Source organism: Macaca thibetana, chromosome 16, assembly GCF_024542745.1.
Source record: "Macaca thibetana thibetana isolate TM-01 chromosome 16, ASM2454274v1, whole genome shotgun sequence".
Classification (NCBI taxonomy): domain Eukaryota; kingdom Metazoa; phylum Chordata; class Mammalia; order Primates; family Cercopithecidae; genus Macaca; species Macaca thibetana.
Genome location: NC_065593.1, coordinates 58,589,784 through 58,606,671, shown reverse-complemented (window position 1 = coordinate 58,606,671; position 16,888 = coordinate 58,589,784). Strand labels below are relative to the sequence as shown.

At 63.8% G+C, this 16,888-nt stretch overlaps 2 protein-coding genes across 6 annotated transcripts in view; one reads left to right on the top strand and one right to left on the bottom strand.

Annotated features, from left to right (window-relative positions):
- The window catches only part of NDUFAF8 (NADH:ubiquinone oxidoreductase complex assembly factor 8), a 269,205-nt gene that overhangs the window by 140,641 nt on the left and 111,676 nt on the right, over nt 1-16,888 (top strand). The gene's annotated exons all lie outside the window — the stretch shown is intronic.
- The window catches only part of AATK (apoptosis associated tyrosine kinase), a 46,174-nt gene that overhangs the window by 4,882 nt on the left and 24,404 nt on the right, over nt 1-16,888 (bottom strand). The window contains exons 2-10 of the mRNA XM_050763985.1: nt 11,117-11,250; nt 7,865-8,009; nt 5,278-5,357; nt 4,607-4,725; nt 4,374-4,461; nt 3,284-3,417; nt 1,787-1,871; nt 1,584-1,705; nt 41-190 (exon numbers count right to left, since the gene is read on the bottom strand). Of these exons, the coding sequence (XP_050619942.1) occupies nt 41-190; nt 1,584-1,705; nt 1,787-1,871; nt 3,284-3,417; nt 4,374-4,461; nt 4,607-4,725; nt 5,278-5,357; nt 7,865-8,009; nt 11,117-11,250 (1,057 nt within the window). The remainder of the gene's footprint in view (nt 1-40; nt 191-1,583; nt 1,706-1,786; nt 1,872-3,283; nt 3,418-4,373; nt 4,462-4,606; nt 4,726-5,277; nt 5,358-7,864; nt 8,010-11,116; nt 11,251-16,888) is intronic.

Below are 16,888 nucleotides of genomic sequence, written 5' to 3'. Positions count from 1 at the left end.
CTCGGCCTGGCTGTCCGGGACAGGGCGGTGGGGCCCTCACCAGCGGTCCGACAGGGTCAGCTGCAGCTGGGGCTTGGGCAGCTTGAGCTGCTGCTCCCGGACCGCGTACGCCAGCACCTGCTGGTCCGAGTGCTGGGGGTAGGGCTGCGTGCCCAGCTCAAAGAGCTCCCAGATGGTCACGCCCAGGGACCTGTGGGGTGACAGCTGTGAGTCAGGGCTGGGCACAGCCTGCCACAGCAAGGGCCGCGCAGGATCCCTGGGGTGCCGAAGGGGCAGCTCCCGCCATCACGCCAGTGCCTCAGGACCAGGGCCTGGTACCACATCAGCCGCCCCTCCCTGAGGACAGCCCTTCCTTTCAGCAGACAGAATGTGCACCTGGCCAGGCCCAAGCCCAGCACCTGTGGAGCCTGCACATAAAGGCCAGGCTGGCCAAATCCATCTGCTTGTCCACTCATTCATTCATTCACTGATGCACTGAAGACCAGACACTGCCCAGTGTGGGAGCTGCCCTGGCGGAGCTGGAGGGCGGGTGTGGAGCCCGAGGCAGGGTAGGGCCAACATCAGAAGGGGACTGAGGGAGCGGGAGAGAGGGGACGCCTCAGGCCAGCATGGGCAGGGCCGGGGAACAGGCAGGGGTGCACAGAGCATGTGGGCGAGTAGGGCAACTGGGGTCTCATTCCTGTGGGCTGTGGCTTCACCTAGCCACTTTGGTCCCTGGCTGTCCCAAGAGGCTGCAGAGTGAGACAGGTGATTTAGCAAGACGTCACCAGACCTTGGCCAGAGCCCTGTGACTGGAGACCCCAGCCAGTGCACGGTGGGGTGGGCAGGCGAGGAAGGGGCCTTGGTGGAGAGGTGAGGAGGGGACAGCGTCCATGATGGGGCACAGTCAAGTGGCTTAGGGGAGACCCCGAAAGCTCAGGGAGGCGGCCTGGCCCATGGGATCTGAGAGTTCCCCAGAAGCAGAAGGCGGCCAGACCGCAGCCTGGGAGTGGTGGGGTCCGCGGGGGAAGCCGCAGAGGTGAGGGCAGGAAGGGGCGCCCACCCCAGGGCAGACCACTACCCTGGGCAGCTCGGCCCCACCCCTTCAGAGGCTACACCAGGTGGGAATGAACAGTCCATGCTGGGTGCTCAGGATGGGGGCGGGGCTTCCAGGCTGCCGTTGTGGGAGATCCCAGCACCCCCACCGTCACCTCCTCTGCCTGGCACAGCCTGACCTACACTCCCCTGAAGGCAGCCAACACCCCACCCAGACCCTCTCCCCAGGCACAGGTGCACACCGAGTCTCCCATCCCAGGACAGGCCCCCCAGCATGCTGAGGATGGGCTTTTGGCTTGTGGCCCTGTATGTGTGCTCTGACCCCGCCATGGGTGGGCGTCAGCCCAGGGGTCCCTGGTGCACCTGTCAGGCAGTGTCTCCACCAGTGTGGGGTCGCCACCTAACCAGCCACTTGGGCTGCTGGCGTGCGGCCACTACAGGTGGCTCCAGCAGCCCCCCAACCTCACTACTCGTGGCCATGGTTTGACATGGGTAGGCGGGTGGCACTCGGCCTCAGCCCCTCACGGCGCCACCAGGGCTGCACTCACCACACGTTCCCGCTCTTGGTCTGGTCCACAACAAGCAGGTTGCTGTGCACCTCGTCCACCAGCTCCGGTGCGATCCAGCGCAGAGGCACCCACAGCTGGTCGGCGGTCACGAAGTAGTCTTCCTGTTGGCACAGGGACGGGTCACCCCTGCCGGCGCAGGCCCCGCCCCTCATGCCCAGCCCAGCCCAGCCCACCCCACTCACTCTGTACTTGCAGTGAGCCAGGCCGTAGTCACCGATCTTCACCGTCAGGTCGGCCGTGAGTAGGCAGTTCCGCAGAGCCAGGTCGCTGCAGGCAGGGTCAGAGGCGGGGGCAGGGGCAGGGTCAGTGGGGTGTGCCAGGTCGGGGAGTCCAGCACAGGGGTCCTTTGCCAACACCTGGATGGCTCACAGTCCAGGCCGGAAGGGGCACTGGAGATGCTGCCACCACCCACCCCTGCCTAGGGCCCTATCCTGTGCCCAGCCCCGAGACCTGGGGAGGGACCGTTTGCGTGGGCCTCCAATGTTACAATGCAGATGAGAATGGGGCCTAGAGAGGGTGAGGACCTGCCAGAACCCACCTGGACCCGTCCACGCTTCTCCAGGACCCTCTCCTCCCAGCCCTGCTACACCATCACCCTCGGCTTCCCAGGAGGTGGGAATTGATGGGGGAACTGAGGCCTGGAGGATCCCAGGGGTCCTGCCAGCTGCCAGAGTCCAGTTTCAGGGCCCAGCCCTGCCATGCCCACTCGGAGCTGGAGCTCTCTCTCACTTGAGCCACCACCGGCCCCAGGGTCGGGTAGGGTCTGCAGAGAACGCCGGTCACCCCTGGCACTACCTCCAACCCAGCCTGCCTCGGCTGCTGGCTTGGACCCCCTGCCTGGCTGGTCACGTGGGTGTGCGGAGGCGTAGGGTACTAGGTAGATATTACCACACCTGCGGTATTACTTCTGTGCTCAGGACTCAGGGTGGGGACAGAGCCCAACCCAGGCTGTCCCTCCCCACGTAAGCCCGTGTCTGTGTGCTGGGGGTTGCTATAGGCCCACGTGTCCTGGGCCTATGGGGTGGGATGGGGTGGGGTGGGGTTGGGGGCAGGGCAGCTGGGGCTCGGCAGGCAGGTCGGGAGGCTGGCAGCTACCCTCTTCAACAAAATCACTGATGCTGGAGTCACCTGAGTCATCACTCAGCACCAGGATATTGTTGGAGAGGACGGCCGTGCGGCATCTGGGGCTGGTGGGGCCACATGTCCTTCGCCACTTCTTCCAGCATGTCCCCCCGGGGTCCCCAGGGGCTGGGCATCCTGGCCCGAGCAGGACAGAACCCTCCCTCCAGGGTTCTGCAAAGCAGGGCCTGCTAAGCCCTCCCTTTGGGACTTGAGGGAGACAGAGTGTGGGGTTGGCGTGGGGCTGCAGGGTGGTGGCTGACTGCCTCGGGGACAGAGAACAGGCCAGCTTGACAGTGCACATTTCTTCGTCTAAACCTGCAAAGTGGGTGTCAAACCATTGTCTTCCCAATTTTTCAAAAACGTCATAAAATCCCTTTGTATAGCAGTTGTTTGATGCTGCATGAGATGAACCCAGCCGGTCCTCGCGGCAGGACCCGCCCCTATGCCCTTCCTTCAGGGGAGGGGCCGAGGCCCAGAGAGGGCCCCAGTCCAAGGGTTACAGCAGGGAGGGGCCCTGGCCTAGGGCTTCCTGGCCACTGGCCCGCGCCCGCCCTCACCTGTGCACGTAGTTGTTCCGATGCAGGTGCAGGACGCCGCAGGCCACCTCACAGGCCATGCGCTGCAGGGTCAGGGGGTCGGGCGCCATGGACTCCGCCACCCGGCAGCTCCGCAGGTAGCCCTTGAGATCCCCCTGCAGAAAGGGGGCATGGCGCAGTCACCAGCAGACTGGGGACTGGCCACCCTGGAAGGTCCCTGCCTACCTCCCCAACTCCTCCACCCCTACCCACAGCTGACGGACAGCAGCTGCCCAGAGCAGCCCCGCGCCCTGCACAGTGGCTGACACCCAACAGTTCCTGGAGAGGGGCCGTGTCCACCAGGGCTGGGCTGGACTGAAGGCTCCCTCTCCACCGCCCCTCAGCCAGCCCTGCGCAGCAGGAGTCCCTTGGCCTGTGGTACAGAGAGAAATGCAGGGCCCCGGTGGATCTGCTTGATGGAGCCTGGGGCTGGTGGTCGAGGATTGGTCGGCAGCCCTGACCTGCCGAAAGCTCAGCTCCTGGGAGGGCCAACGTTAGGAGTCCAGACGCCAATGTGTGAGGGCCCCTGTCCCAAGGGAAGCCAGCCGGGGACCCAGCCCAGCCGCAGGCAGGCCCGGCTCAGTGCAGGAGCTGTGTATGTGCAAGGGGGTGGGGGGCAGGTCCCTGGCGGGGGTGGGTCCCTGGGGGGTGGTGGTGATGGGCAGGCCCAGGACTCCAGGCAGCCTGGGGAAGTGGCCATCCCCAGTCCCCCATGACAAACTCAAGCCTGAGTGAGGCCGTGGAGCCCCAATGGAGCAGGGGCCCCTAATTGGCCCAGGATGCCTCCTCCTGAACCACAGGGCACACAGGCAGGTGAGCAAGCAGCTAGCAGCTCCCCAGGGGTGCAGGGAGTCCCGGCCCAGGCCTGTCCTGTGCCCAGCCCCCACAGTCCCTCCCCAGTGAGGCTGGGTCTCCCCATGGCCTCCTCTGGAAGGCGGTGGGGTAGGGTCCCTGGGTCTTGGCTTTAGGGAGGATGTGAGGCCCCCAGGGAGGGGGTGGCACCAGACACTGGCAGGGCAAGGGAGGGCCCCGGCTCAGCAAAGGCCCCAGGTCCCCCTGGGCAGCAGCTCACCAGCGGGCAGAACTCCATCACCAGCAGGTAGGGCGTCACCTCGGCACACTGGGCCAGGCACTGGAGCAGGTTGCTGTGCTTCAGGGCCCTGCAGGAGTGGACAGGCGGCCCCTGACTTGGGAGGAGCAGGGGAGGGGGAGGCGGGCTGAGCAGGGGAGGGGGAGGCGGGCCGAGCAGGGGAGGGGGAGGAAGGGGTCGCACAGTGTGGGACTTTGTGCCCGATGGCCTCCCACCTGTAGGGCTGCACCTCCTCCAGGAACTGCATCTGCTCCTGCACGCTGGCGCTGGCCTGCAGCTCCTTCACCACCACCTGGGCACTGCTGACGCCAGAGTTCACCTCCCCCAGGAACACCTGTGGGACAGCGTCACCCGCGGCTGCTCCGCCTCCACAGGCCCCGGCTTCCAGGCCTTACTCTTCTCCCACCCGCCCCACCCCGGCCCCCAGGACAGGCCCCTTCTCCTCCTGTGCCCAGTCCATTCACTGCAGTGCGGGGTGTGGGTTCCGGACCCCTCCCGGTGACCCTCTGGCTGTAATATTCTGAGTCTTTTGTGTTATTCTCTCCCCAAAGTCTCCCGCTGCTCGCTTGCTCGCTCGCTCTCTCTCTCTCTCTCTCTCTCTCTCTCTCTCTCTCTGGGGGTTTGAAGTGAGGAAGAGGGACCCAGCTGTCTCGTTTAGGCCAGGATCGGGGGAAGGCCAGGACCATGAGCCTGCTCCTCTCCCTCCCAGGACCCCCTAGGGAGAAGGGGATGCAGCCAGACTCTGAGGAGGGATCCAACAGGGCCCAGGGACCAGAGAAGGGACCCTCGGGGCTGGGGTGGCTCCCAGGAAGAGCAGGTCTGCATCCCTGTGTCCCTTCTGCCTACCAGGCGACAGACAGCCCTCTCTCCCAGGTGGGACACATACCTTCCCGAACCAGCCATGGCCGATTTCCTTCAGGTATAGGAGGCTGTGCCGGCCCAGGTCCGTGGACTTGAGGAGCTGCACTGTAACCAAGCAGGGGGCTCAGGGACCCAGTGCGGCCTTCGCACTTCCCAGCTTCCTCACCTGGCCCCTAGAGGGACTGCCTGCTTGGCCTGTTCTGGGAAACTGTCCTGAGTCCCCAGCACCAGCTGGCAGCCTTGGGGCTAGCATCAGGAGCCAGGGTCTCTCGAGATCAGGGGCCGCTGCTTCCCAGAAAAGCCACGGAGCTGCAGGCTCCATCCGGGCATCTTTCTGGATAGGTCTGGAGAAGGTGCCTGAAGCCACCAGAATAGCTGGGCGAGGGACAGCAGGGCCCGGAGCCGGACCCACCACATGGGCTGTACCAGGCAGGCAGTGTGGCTGAGCGAGAGGCTGGGGCCACGGCACAGGGAGGGCACTGCAGCGGCCCACCCCCACCCTGCCACAGGCTGGCATCCCACGCCAGGCACACCAAAGGCTCCTTTGTTGGGGGCTGCTTGGCACAACCCCGCACGGAGCACACTGGCCCATTCTCCCCGAGGGCCAGGCCGGGTGAGGTCAGCGGGAGGAAGGGTCAGTGAGGCCCGGGAGGAAGGGGCCAGCGCTGGCAGAGCCCACTCATGCCTGCCCACGCCCCGAGGGATTCCCCGAATTCTGCTCCCACGCCAACTGCCCAGAGGGCTGACGGGGCTGGGTCTGAGCCCAGCTGCCAGGAGAGCCCAGGGGGAGGGGGCTCCTTCCAGGGCCCAGAGACCCAGAAAATGTAGAGGTGGGGCAGGGCAGAACTGAGCATGTGGGCCCACCGGGCGCTGTGTCCCGAGCCCAGCCTGTCTGGACAGCCCTCTTTCACCCTGGGGCGTCCAGGCCCACACTGTCCCTGAGCAAGTGTGGGGGTCCTGACCATGGGTGCTGAGACAGTCCAGAGGCCCTGGGCACCGCCGGAGGCGGCCGTCCTTCTCTGCAGTCCCCAGCGGGTGGGGCCATTGCCCAGGTTTCTCCCCGCTGACCTCTGGGGCTGCTCTTCTGGCCTCACCCCAGTCTCTCTCCTCTCTGGAAGCACATGCCCCCCGGAAAACTGAAACCAGAGCTCCAAAAGTAGAGAAACAGGTAACCACTGCCTTCTTCCAGGTCCCTGTCCGCCGACCCCGGTCCCCAGGACAGTCCTCCAGAGGTGGCTCGGAGAATCTGCAGGGGCACATACCTGCCCCTGGACCCAAGGGCAGTAGCCCCGTGGATGGTCCCTGGCAGCTCCCAGCAAGGTCAGCACAGGGCTCAGGGACCCCCGCAGCCATCCGGGAATGTCAGAGGGCCTCGCGCGCTGAGTGGGTGGCTGCAGTCCTTCGCGCACGGCCACAGATGTGCTCACAGCTCAAGTGCCAGCCCTGATTCCTGCCTAACTGGGAACCTGTCCTCCAGGAGACGGGGCAGAGTAGGACAGGCGTTGAGGCCCTGGCTCCGAAGCTGGGGGCTGAGGGCCCTCTCTAGGTCCCAGACCAGTGCCTTGGGTGCCAGGCTGCCACGATGAAGGCGAGGCTCGCAGGGCCCAGCCAGGCACGGCTCAGAGCCAGCTCTCAGGATCCAGCCAGGCACAGCTCAGAGCAGGTGAAGCAGCCTTCATGGCACTGTGGTAACAGGCCCAGGTGCCAACAGAGCCCCAACAGGGCTGGCAGGGGCCCCTCCCACTGGCCTGACACCCCTCCTGCCTATGTTCCCAGAGGAGCTGGGGGTGGGCAGTGATGGGGGAAGCCCCAGGCTGGAAGCTTCCTGGGAGGGGGCCTGAGATCTGATGGTTCTGGAGGGACCCCCACTCACCACCCAGGCTCCAGGACAGAACTGGGAGTTCCTGAAGCCTGGCCATTCACCCCCAGCCTCCCCCAGCACGTCCACCCCATGTGAGTGGTCGGCCTAGGACCCTAAGATGGGGGCAGATGAGGCTGTGGCTGAGGGCCCTGCCTGCACCTGCACTCCTGGGTCAGCCCCACCCCTCGGCCCCTCCCCCCAGCCTGAGTGAAAGGCCGATTCACCACCCGCCCACAGGGGCCCCACCAGGGCCCCTCCTCCCGCCATGCACAATGGAGTCCGTGTCCCTGAAGGGCTGGCGCTCAAGGGGGCAGGAATCTGGGGTCAAGCATCCCTGGACTGCAGAAGAGTCCCTGCCCCCAGCACATGGCCATGTCCAGGACCAAACAGCCCGCACCCCTGCCCCAGTGCCCACCCCTGCCCCAGTGCCCACCCCTGCCCCGTGCATAGCAGCCCTTGGGCAGGGGAGGCTGGAGGCCCAGGGCTGTACCAGACCCTGCCAACCCCTGGCTGGCCCCCAGGCCCAGGAGAAAGAGGTACATGGACCTTTGGCCCCACAGCGCAGCCTGGGACGCAGCCACAGGGAGTCCAGGGCCGCACACTGCGTCTACCCCACCGGCCACTCCCAGCCCCGTGCTGCTCCCACTCCAGAGCTGAGTCTTCCGGTCTCCCTGGCGCCCCCAGGTCACACCCAACACCCAGCACCTGGGCCCCGGAGGGAGGCCACCCCGTCTCCCTACCCAGCCCTCACCTGAGCGCCCAGGCTGCTTGGCCATGGGCAGGGAGATCTCCGTGAGTGGCAGGACGTACACGTCGGGCCCGTTCTGTGCCGCCGTGGCCGGGGAGCCCTGTGCCAGGTCAGCCGCATACTCATCCCCCTCCGCATTCTCAAACTCCTGCGGGCCGGGTCGGGCGTGAGCAGGGCTTCTCGCAGGTCCAGGAAGGGTGTGGCTGGGCCTTTCCAGGCCCCTTTCTTCCAGGGCCGAGCTCCCAGGGCAGGACAGGAGGGGGTACTTGGCCCAGAATTGGAGCCCCCACCCCTGCAGGCTAACGGCCCAGCACCCCTGCTAACTGCCCTTCTATCTGTCTCCTCTTGCTGACCCCCCACGCCCCCCACCAGGGGCTCCATTGTCCCATAAGGGGCCAGAGGCAGATCCCAGAGCCAAGAGGACCCATCTCAGACTCCAGAAAGGGTGTGATGAGCTGTAGGCACCAGCGCCTTGGCCTGGCCTCAGTTCCCCCATTGCTCCCTGGTGGGCAGCCCAGGCTGAGCCCCACCTTGGGGCCTGAGGGCCTAGAGGCAGGGAACCAAGGGACCGAGGTGAGGGCACTGAGGCCAGCTGGCCCTGCCCATCCAGAATCAGCCCCCAACACCTCTCAACCACCCGCATCCCCAGCAGCCCCTCACCCCGGGCCCTGCCTGGGGTTCCACCCTCCCATGGGGCAGCTTCAGGGACAGGAATTCCATCGCCCCCTGTCCCACAGTCCTGTGGGAGAAGCAACTAAGCAACCCCCCCACTGCGGGGACAAGGAGCATTCCTGGGTGCCTGGGAACCCAGAGCCCACCTGCCACCGCCATCCACCCCGACAGCCCTGGACCTTTGCCTGGTGGCCGCACCACCTCCGGAGCTCCCAGGACTCCTTAAGAGCCTGGCCCCGTGCAGCCTAGGGCTGGGCCACTCCCTGCCAGGCTGCTATTTTGAAATGCAGAGGCCACACCTGTACAGGGGAGACCCCACCCCCAAGTCCAGGGCACATTCCTGCTCTGAGAGCCAAAGTCTCCAAAGTCCTGGGCCAGCTGAAAGCAAAGGCCCTGGGCACACAGTGACAGCCGAAATCCCCGAGCACTCGGTACAGCCTCTCTGCCTCCTCACAACTCCCAGTGCCCCGGTGGGGAAACTGAGGCTCGTATGGGTCAAGGGACTTCCCGCTGGATCCTGGCCAGCACCTGGGCTGGTAAGTCCGAGGACAGGCAAGTGCAGTGGGAGGGGAGGCCTGGGCTCCTCACACACTACGTGTGACCCTGGGGACACCTCCCTTCCCTGGGCTGCAAAAAGAGGGGTGGGTGGCTCTGTTGGTGTTCCCGCAAGCCTGGCCCAGCCTGCACTTTTGGAGCACACAGGGATGGGGGATGGGGGATGCAGGTGCCGTGTGGGCAACTCCCCCTCCCCAGGACCCAGGAGACCACCCCAGAAGCCCCCTCTTGGCCCTCCAATCCCAGCCCTGGCCCCACGCATCTGGGCTTTGTAGAGGGGCCCAGGTCACAGATGCCATCTCTCCCTGGGGTCGGGCCCGGGCTCCAGGCATTACCTGCTGCCCGGGGGCCGGCCGGGTCCTGCCGATGCAGCGTGCAATCAGGTAGCACAGGGTCAGCATTGGGGGCCTGCCCAGCCCCTTCCCCCAGCACAGCTCCCCACCGGGGAGTCCGGCACAGCCCCCAAATCCCAGGAGGGAGCCCAGTGTGGAGGCAGGACTTCCCAGAGGCGCGCTGGCGCTGGAATGTTCCGGGCACCATGTTCCCAAGGAGGTGAGGAGGAGGAGCCGTGGCCAGCCCTTGTTTGGGGCCTTGTTCTTACAGTGCCCCAAGGAGGGGCCACTGATACAATAGCCCCACATGTCCCACCCAGGCCCCACCTCCACTCCTGCCCCCGCCAAGACCTTGAGGCTCTGGCCTCAGGATGCCCAGGAAGGCGCCAGCGCAGCCTGGCCCGGCCCCTGGTGCCAGCAGGTCCAGGGGCACGTCCCCAGGGCAGGGTAGGGGCTCTGGGCAGGAGCGCAGACCCCACAGCCTGGGGCCACAGCTTTGCTGCCCAGGCCCGCAGCTGCTCATTGGTTGACGGGGCCTAGGCCACCTCAGAGGGCTCTGGAAGGGTGAATGGGCTGGAAAATGTGGCCTTTGGAAAAGGCAAAAAGGCCACATTCAGCACCGTCACCTTCCAGGCCAGCGAGACAAGTGGGCAGGGCCAGATCCTTGGCCCACTCTGCGTCATGACATACCGGGGCAGGGAGGACTCTGGGACTGTCTCCAAAATGGGGGTGACGCCGGCGGGGGCACGGGTCACTTTGTAGAAAAGCGCCCCTGAGATATGGACAGGGTGCTGTGTGCGCCGCAGAACGAAGCCTCCCTCCTCCCCCTCCGACTTCTCCTGGCGTAAGAATCCGACCTCTGGCCCAGGGACGGGGCCGACCCCCTTGCGGGTGTGAACCACCAGATGTCCAGGCCAAGGTGTCGTTTGCTCATCAGCAGGAATGGGGCCCATGGAGACTCCGGGAGGGGTGGGCAGTGCTGCCCGGGGCGCTCTCTGCCTGGTCCTCCCTGCTGCTCGGAGTTACAGCTGGAAGTGGGCTGGGAGTTGACAGCGGGAGGAACAGTGCTCGGCACCTGTCCTTGGCCGGGGGCCTTGGCCTCCAGAAGGGCAGCCTAGTGAGGCCAGGCCTTGCCCGTGGTGATGCTCCCTAACCAGCAGGCAGGCTCCAGCATCACACGCCTCCCCTCCAGAGGGCAGAAGATACCCCGGGCAAGGTGACAACTGGTGAGAAGGTATCTGTGCGGGGAGCTTGTCTGGGCGGCCCGGACTTCCCTTTGCAGGTTGAATTCGGAGGGATGTGAGGGCCCCCTGCAGAGGCAGCTCCTTCACCAGGAGTCAGGGGCCTCTAGGGAGGCAAGCCCCCTCCCACACCAGCTCCAGAGTCCCCGACGCCCCCTGAAAGGCTGTCCTCAGCCTCCATGAGGGCTCAAGCCCAGCCCCAGGCTGGAGTGGGAGCATCAGATCATGCCCCAACAGACGGCTTCAAAGTCAGGGAAGCTGGGGCAGGTTCCTGAGGAGGAGCTATGGAGTCCCTGGGCCAGGGTCCACGTGGTCCCCAGGTGGCCCCGCAGCGACTACGGCCACCTAGCAGCCACCTTGGTGGCCCCGGGAAGGAGAGAAGCTCAGGGTCAAGTGGACGCTACAGGCCTTGCCTGCGGGATACCATAGCAGCTCCCGCGGCCCCCAGGCCTCACCTTGAACCCGATGCCGCCCTTCTTACAGCACAGGCAGGCCAGCATGAGGACGATGACGGCGAAGAGCCCGGAGAAAGACACAGCCACCACGGCGAGGGAGGATGGCCAGGACAGCTCGCTGAGCGGGGCGCCGTCTGCGGGAGAGCAGCGCAGTGAGAGTGGCCATGGCTGAGGGCCGGCCAGGCCCCTGCCCCTGCTCCAGGCTCTGCAGCCCCAGTCCAGGCTGGGCCTCAGCACCCTGACCTCTCGCCCCAGACCCCACACCTCACAGTGTGGCGAGCAGGTGGCCAGAGGCTGCAGTCAGTCATTGGACGCTGCCCTGGCCTTGCCAGGGGGACATGGGGTTGGCAGAGTGGCCAGAGCCTGCCCAGTTCCCAATTCTAGAGTTCACAGATACCCCTCTGAGAAGTCAGGGTCTCAGGGGCTACAGGGGGACCCCCATCTCCCTCCTGGATGCCGGTCACCCCACCTTGCCCCTCTGGGGCTGGGAAGGGGACATGGACTCCTCAAACACAGGAGACCATGTTGCTGGCTGCTATCTGCTGGCCATGCATCAGGCTCCGGACAGCGAGGGCTCAAGGCTCTTCCAGCCTCTGAGGTGCGGGGACCTCACTGTCCCTGAGAAGGTGGTGCTGCCTCTGGTGGGCAGCAGGGCTCCTGCGTGCCTCCAAGCGGTCCCCTTGCCAAACCCACTGCCAGGCCTCTGGTGCTGTTTCTGTCCTGGGAACGCGGGGAAACCCCTTCTGCAGCTGCTGGTCCACGGAGCCCTCATCTCAGAGGGAAACTGACAGTACAGCATCCCTCCCAACACCCGAGTTTTGAGCTGAGCCCAGCTTCCAAATCAGGACAGTTGAACTGAGCCAGGCTTCGAGAAGTTCGGTCTACCTACTGCCCACAGGATGACACGGTGGGGGCCAGCCTGGGTGTCCCCTGGGCAGGGGAGGGCACACTGACTCACTGGCTCCATCCCCTGGGCCTGCCCCGTCCCACCACACCCAGCTCCAATCCGTGCCCTTCCCTAAGAGCTTTCTGTCTGGCCATCCTCCACTTGGCCCTGGAGATTTCCCGGCCACCCCCAGTGCCTCTTGCCACTGGGCACCTCCAGCTTCTCAGCTCCCCAGCTCCCAACACCCCTCAACACCCCACCTCCTGGCCCAGCACACCCCCAAAGCTGTTGTCATCTCTACCCCACTGGACCAGCGATGAAACAGGGTCAGCGGGAGCAGGGCTGCCCAAGGTGGCACAGCTGATCTCGCCTGGCCTGCTCTGCCAGGGCTGCAGGCTAATGGGGCATCTGGGAAGGCTGCCTGGAGGTGGCGTGAGCTAGAAGACAGTGAAGGCACCCTGGGCTTCCTGCTCGGGTCTCCAGGTTGTTCCCCACACCCACACACGGGGCAGAGAGGACCCAGGACGGCTTGGAGTGAGGACCAGACAGGGCTGTGGGGACGAGGAGGCAGGGGCGACCCGCAAAGCAAGACCCAGGTTACTGGGACAGGAAACCAACTCTGCCGCACGTGGAGAAGAGCCAGCGGGTGGGGCCGTGAACAGATGTCGTCCCAGGTGAGGTTTCCAGGATGTGCGTGCGTGTCATGCGTGTGAGGACGCCCCGCACATTGGGTAAGCCCCCCTGTGTTCTCACACCCATATGGCAGGAACACAGGCAGAGGCTCACAGGCACTCAGCAGGCCCCGCCCTCCGAACCAGCCAGTGCCTTCCGGGACTGTGTGTTGCCATGGTGCCCATCTCCCAGGCTCCATCTGGTGCCCGCCTGGCATCAGTCCACACCCCTCTGCCACCCTCGCCCACGCCCTCCTGGCCCGTCTCCTGGCGGGCCTTTCCCTCATGGGACACACTGGGTGAGTGAAGGAACCTCTCTGTGGCCTTTTGGGGCCAGGATCTGGACTTCTGTCCTCAGAGCCGGCAGAGCCCTGGGGCTGGACAGGCCACCTGCTGGGCAAACAGGAGGCCCGACCTCAGCCTCCCCCTCAACCTCCCCTTCGGGCCCCACCTCAGCCACCCTGGGCTCCCCCGCCCCAAGACCCTATCCAGCCCCCGTCCTCCCCCGCACTGAGGCAGCTGGCCCTGGGGCACGGCCCTGCTGAGTCCCCCCTCCCCTCTAGAAGGCCCCGGTCCCAGTGCTGGGCGGCCATGGGGGGTCATTCAGCACCACGTGCTGACTCAGTGGAGGGCAGAGGTGGGCAGGGGCACTGGGCAGGCCTGCCCATGAGCACAAGGCCACGTCCCCTGAAGGTGGATGTGTAGGTGTGGGGGGTGGCCACACAAGCCAGCCAGAGCCAGAGGGTTGCAAGGAGAGGCGGCACGCAGGCTTTTCAATCCACAGAAGCGGGCGGTTTCTGGAACCCCCGCCAGCGCCCAGAGCCGCAGAAACCACAGTGGATCCCATCTGACAGCGGCTGTCCGAAGCTCCACCCAGAGACCCTCCCTCATCAGAATCACTACCCCCCTTGCGGGGCACGATGACTCACGCCTGTAATCTCAGCACTTTGGGTGGATCACTTGAGGTCAAGAGTTCGAGACCAGACTGGCCAACGTAGTGAAACCCCATCTCTACTAAAAGTACAAAAATTAGCTGGGCGTGGTAGCACAAGCCTGTAATCCAAGCTATACAGGAGGCTGAGGCAGGAGAATTGCTCAAACCCAGGAGGTGGAGGTTGCAGTGAGCTGAGATTGTGCCATTGCACTCCAGCCTGGGCAACAGAGTAGGACTCTGCCTTAAAAAAAAAAAAAAAGGAATTACTGCCATCTCACTTTGCAGATGAGGACACTGGGGCCCATGGAAGTGAGGTGGTTTGTCCAGGACACCAGCGAGTACAGGCCCTGTCCTCATGGCCACGAGAGGACCCTGGGCTGAGGAGGGGGTTCCCACAGCCTCTCAGCCGCAGGTTGATGGCTCCCTCAGGCCCACCTGCTCTCGGCCACCCTGGCACCCACAGCCTAATGCACCCACCGCTACCTCTGCATTCCCAGAACCTTCTCTGTGCCCTCGTCAGAGACACCTGCTGCCGGGGCCCCACTGGCTGTCAGCTTGCAAGACAGACCACGCTCTGACCCCAGATGCCAAGGGCCAGGCCTAGTACCCTGGGCACCATGACAGTTGTAACAATCCAGCACACATAGGTGCCCACATATGTGCATGCGTGAAAACACATGAAACATTCATGTGCACACACCTCATGCAAACACATGAAACATACATGCACACGTAGCATGCATGCAACCATACCTGTGACCGTGTGCACACACTGTACATGGGCCAAGACATAAATGTCACGCACAGACGTGCACACGTGCATATGCATGTGTACATACCACACACATCCACACGTGCACATACATAACCACACACGAGCATACCCACACGCACACACCCACATGCACACCCACATATGCGAGCCCACACCCCCACACACGTGCGAACACACCCACACATGCAAGCACACACACACGCACACATCAACACAGGCACACGCACACACACCCACACACACGCACACACCAACACACTTGCACACACCCACACACGCACACACACACGCATGTACACCCCCAGTCATACATGCACACACCCACACGCACGCACACACCGACACCAGCATGCACACATCCACATGCGCACACAACCCCCACACGTGTGCAAACATACCCACACATGCACACAGACACACCCACATGCACGTGCATGCGTGTGCACACATACACATCCAGACATACCCAAACAGGCGTATGCACACACACCCACACGTGCACACACATGCACATACCCACACATGCGCACACACACGTGCGTACACACCCACACACACATACCCATACACTCGTAGACACAGATACCCACACGTGCGTGCGCACATGCGCACACACCCACACACATGCACACACACATACCCAGACGCGCACATAGCCACCTGCACCCACACGCGCACACACAACTCCACAGGCGCACACATGAATGCACACATGCGCACACACATCCCCTGGCTCAGTCCCCACTACCGGCCTGCTCAGTATCATCATCCTCAGTTTACAAGTATGAAAACCGAGGCTCAGGGATGTCACAAGCACACCCAAAGGGTGGCCCGGCTCTGCCAGCTCCATACCCTGCTCCAGACGCCACGCCTGCCCCCCTCCACAAGCCACGCGAAGGCTCCACTTATTTCCTTGGGGTTAGCCCCACGAGCAGGTGGGGAGGCCTCTGTGGGGTCTGCTTGCCTGTCCCGCTCATTAATGCCTCACTCTTCCCAGATGCGAGAAGGGGTATCTGGGACCTCACAGCCCAGAAGCTTGTGCCCAGGAAAACACAAGTTGCACATGACTTTGTTTCTGAAACTTCTTGAAAGCCCATTTAAACCAGCATCCCACTGTTTAACCCTCTGCTACCACCCACGCTGCACAGTGTCCCCCAGGCTCTTCCAAGCCCGGCCCTCTGCTGCCACACATACCGCGCGGCCCTCAGGCTCTTCCAAGCCCAGCCTGGCCATACTGCAGTCCCTGGTCCTCCCGCAGGCCTTACGAGAGCCCAAGAAAGCAGCCACACTGAAAGGTCCCTTCAAAGCAGACCGCCCCCAACCCTGGTGACCCCTGCTGATGCCCCAACCCTCCGCTGCACTGCCCCTGGCCATCGTGAGAATGGGAGCAGTTCTGCCTCCTCTGCAGCTGGGCTGGAGGGTGCCTGTGTGAGCCTGCGGTGGATACACTGTGACACCAGCATGCACACACGTGTCCACGCTGTGGCTTCCTAAGGCCACTGTCCACACAAGGAACCAGGGCCTCACCCATGCGGGGTAAAATGCACCAGGATCATCACAGCCCTTGAGTCCTCTGTCCACCAGCCTTGTCCACTGGCACTGAATCAGCCACTCTTGGGACCCCCAGAGGGTGACTCTATTTGTTTTAGAGATGGGGTCTCACTGTGTTGTCCGGATGGGAATACAGTGGTGCGATCACAGCTCACTGCAGCCGGGAACTCCTGGCCTCAAGCAGTCCTCCCTGCCCTGCCTCTCGGGTAGCTGGGATTACAGATGTGACAGGCACGTGCCACCTGGCTTGGCTGGTGACTATTTCTACTGTTCCTGCTGCGTCTCCTGGTCAGCACTCTGCCGTGAGGGAGGACAGGGCCTTCACCCCCACTTGCTTTTTTCATATCAGTGCTCAAGACACTATCATTCCCATTTATTTACATCACACTTAGGAGCTCCTTTTCATTCCAATGAGCTGTAACGTGTTACTATAATTGTTTAGTTTGATTCTCAAATTTCCCCAGATTCGGCAAGAGGGCACCTGGTGTATGCAGAGTAACGCCCCTAGAGCTGTCCACCTCCCAATCCTCAAAACATGAGACTGAGTGCCCTACACGGCAAAAGGAACTTTGCAGGCGGGATTAAGGAAAGGATCTGAGGTGAGGCCATTGGCCCGGATTGCCAGGCGAGCCAGGGTCATCCCGAGGGTCTTTGGACGAGGGAGGCAGGAACTGGAGACGAGAGAAGTGACTGCAGAAGCAGAGGCCATGGGGGCCGTGGGGGCCGTGGGGGCTGTGAGCCGTGGATGCAAGGGGCTGAAAAGGCCAGGGGTGGACTCTCCCCAGAGCCCAGCCTCCACTGTGTTGACTGTACCCAATGAAAGTGACTTTTGGCCGGGTGTGGTGGCTCACGCCTGTAATCCCAGCATTTTGGAAGGCCAAGGTGGGTGGATCACCTGAGGTTAGGAGTTTAAGACCAGCCTGGCCAACATGGTGAAACCCCGTCTCTACTAAAA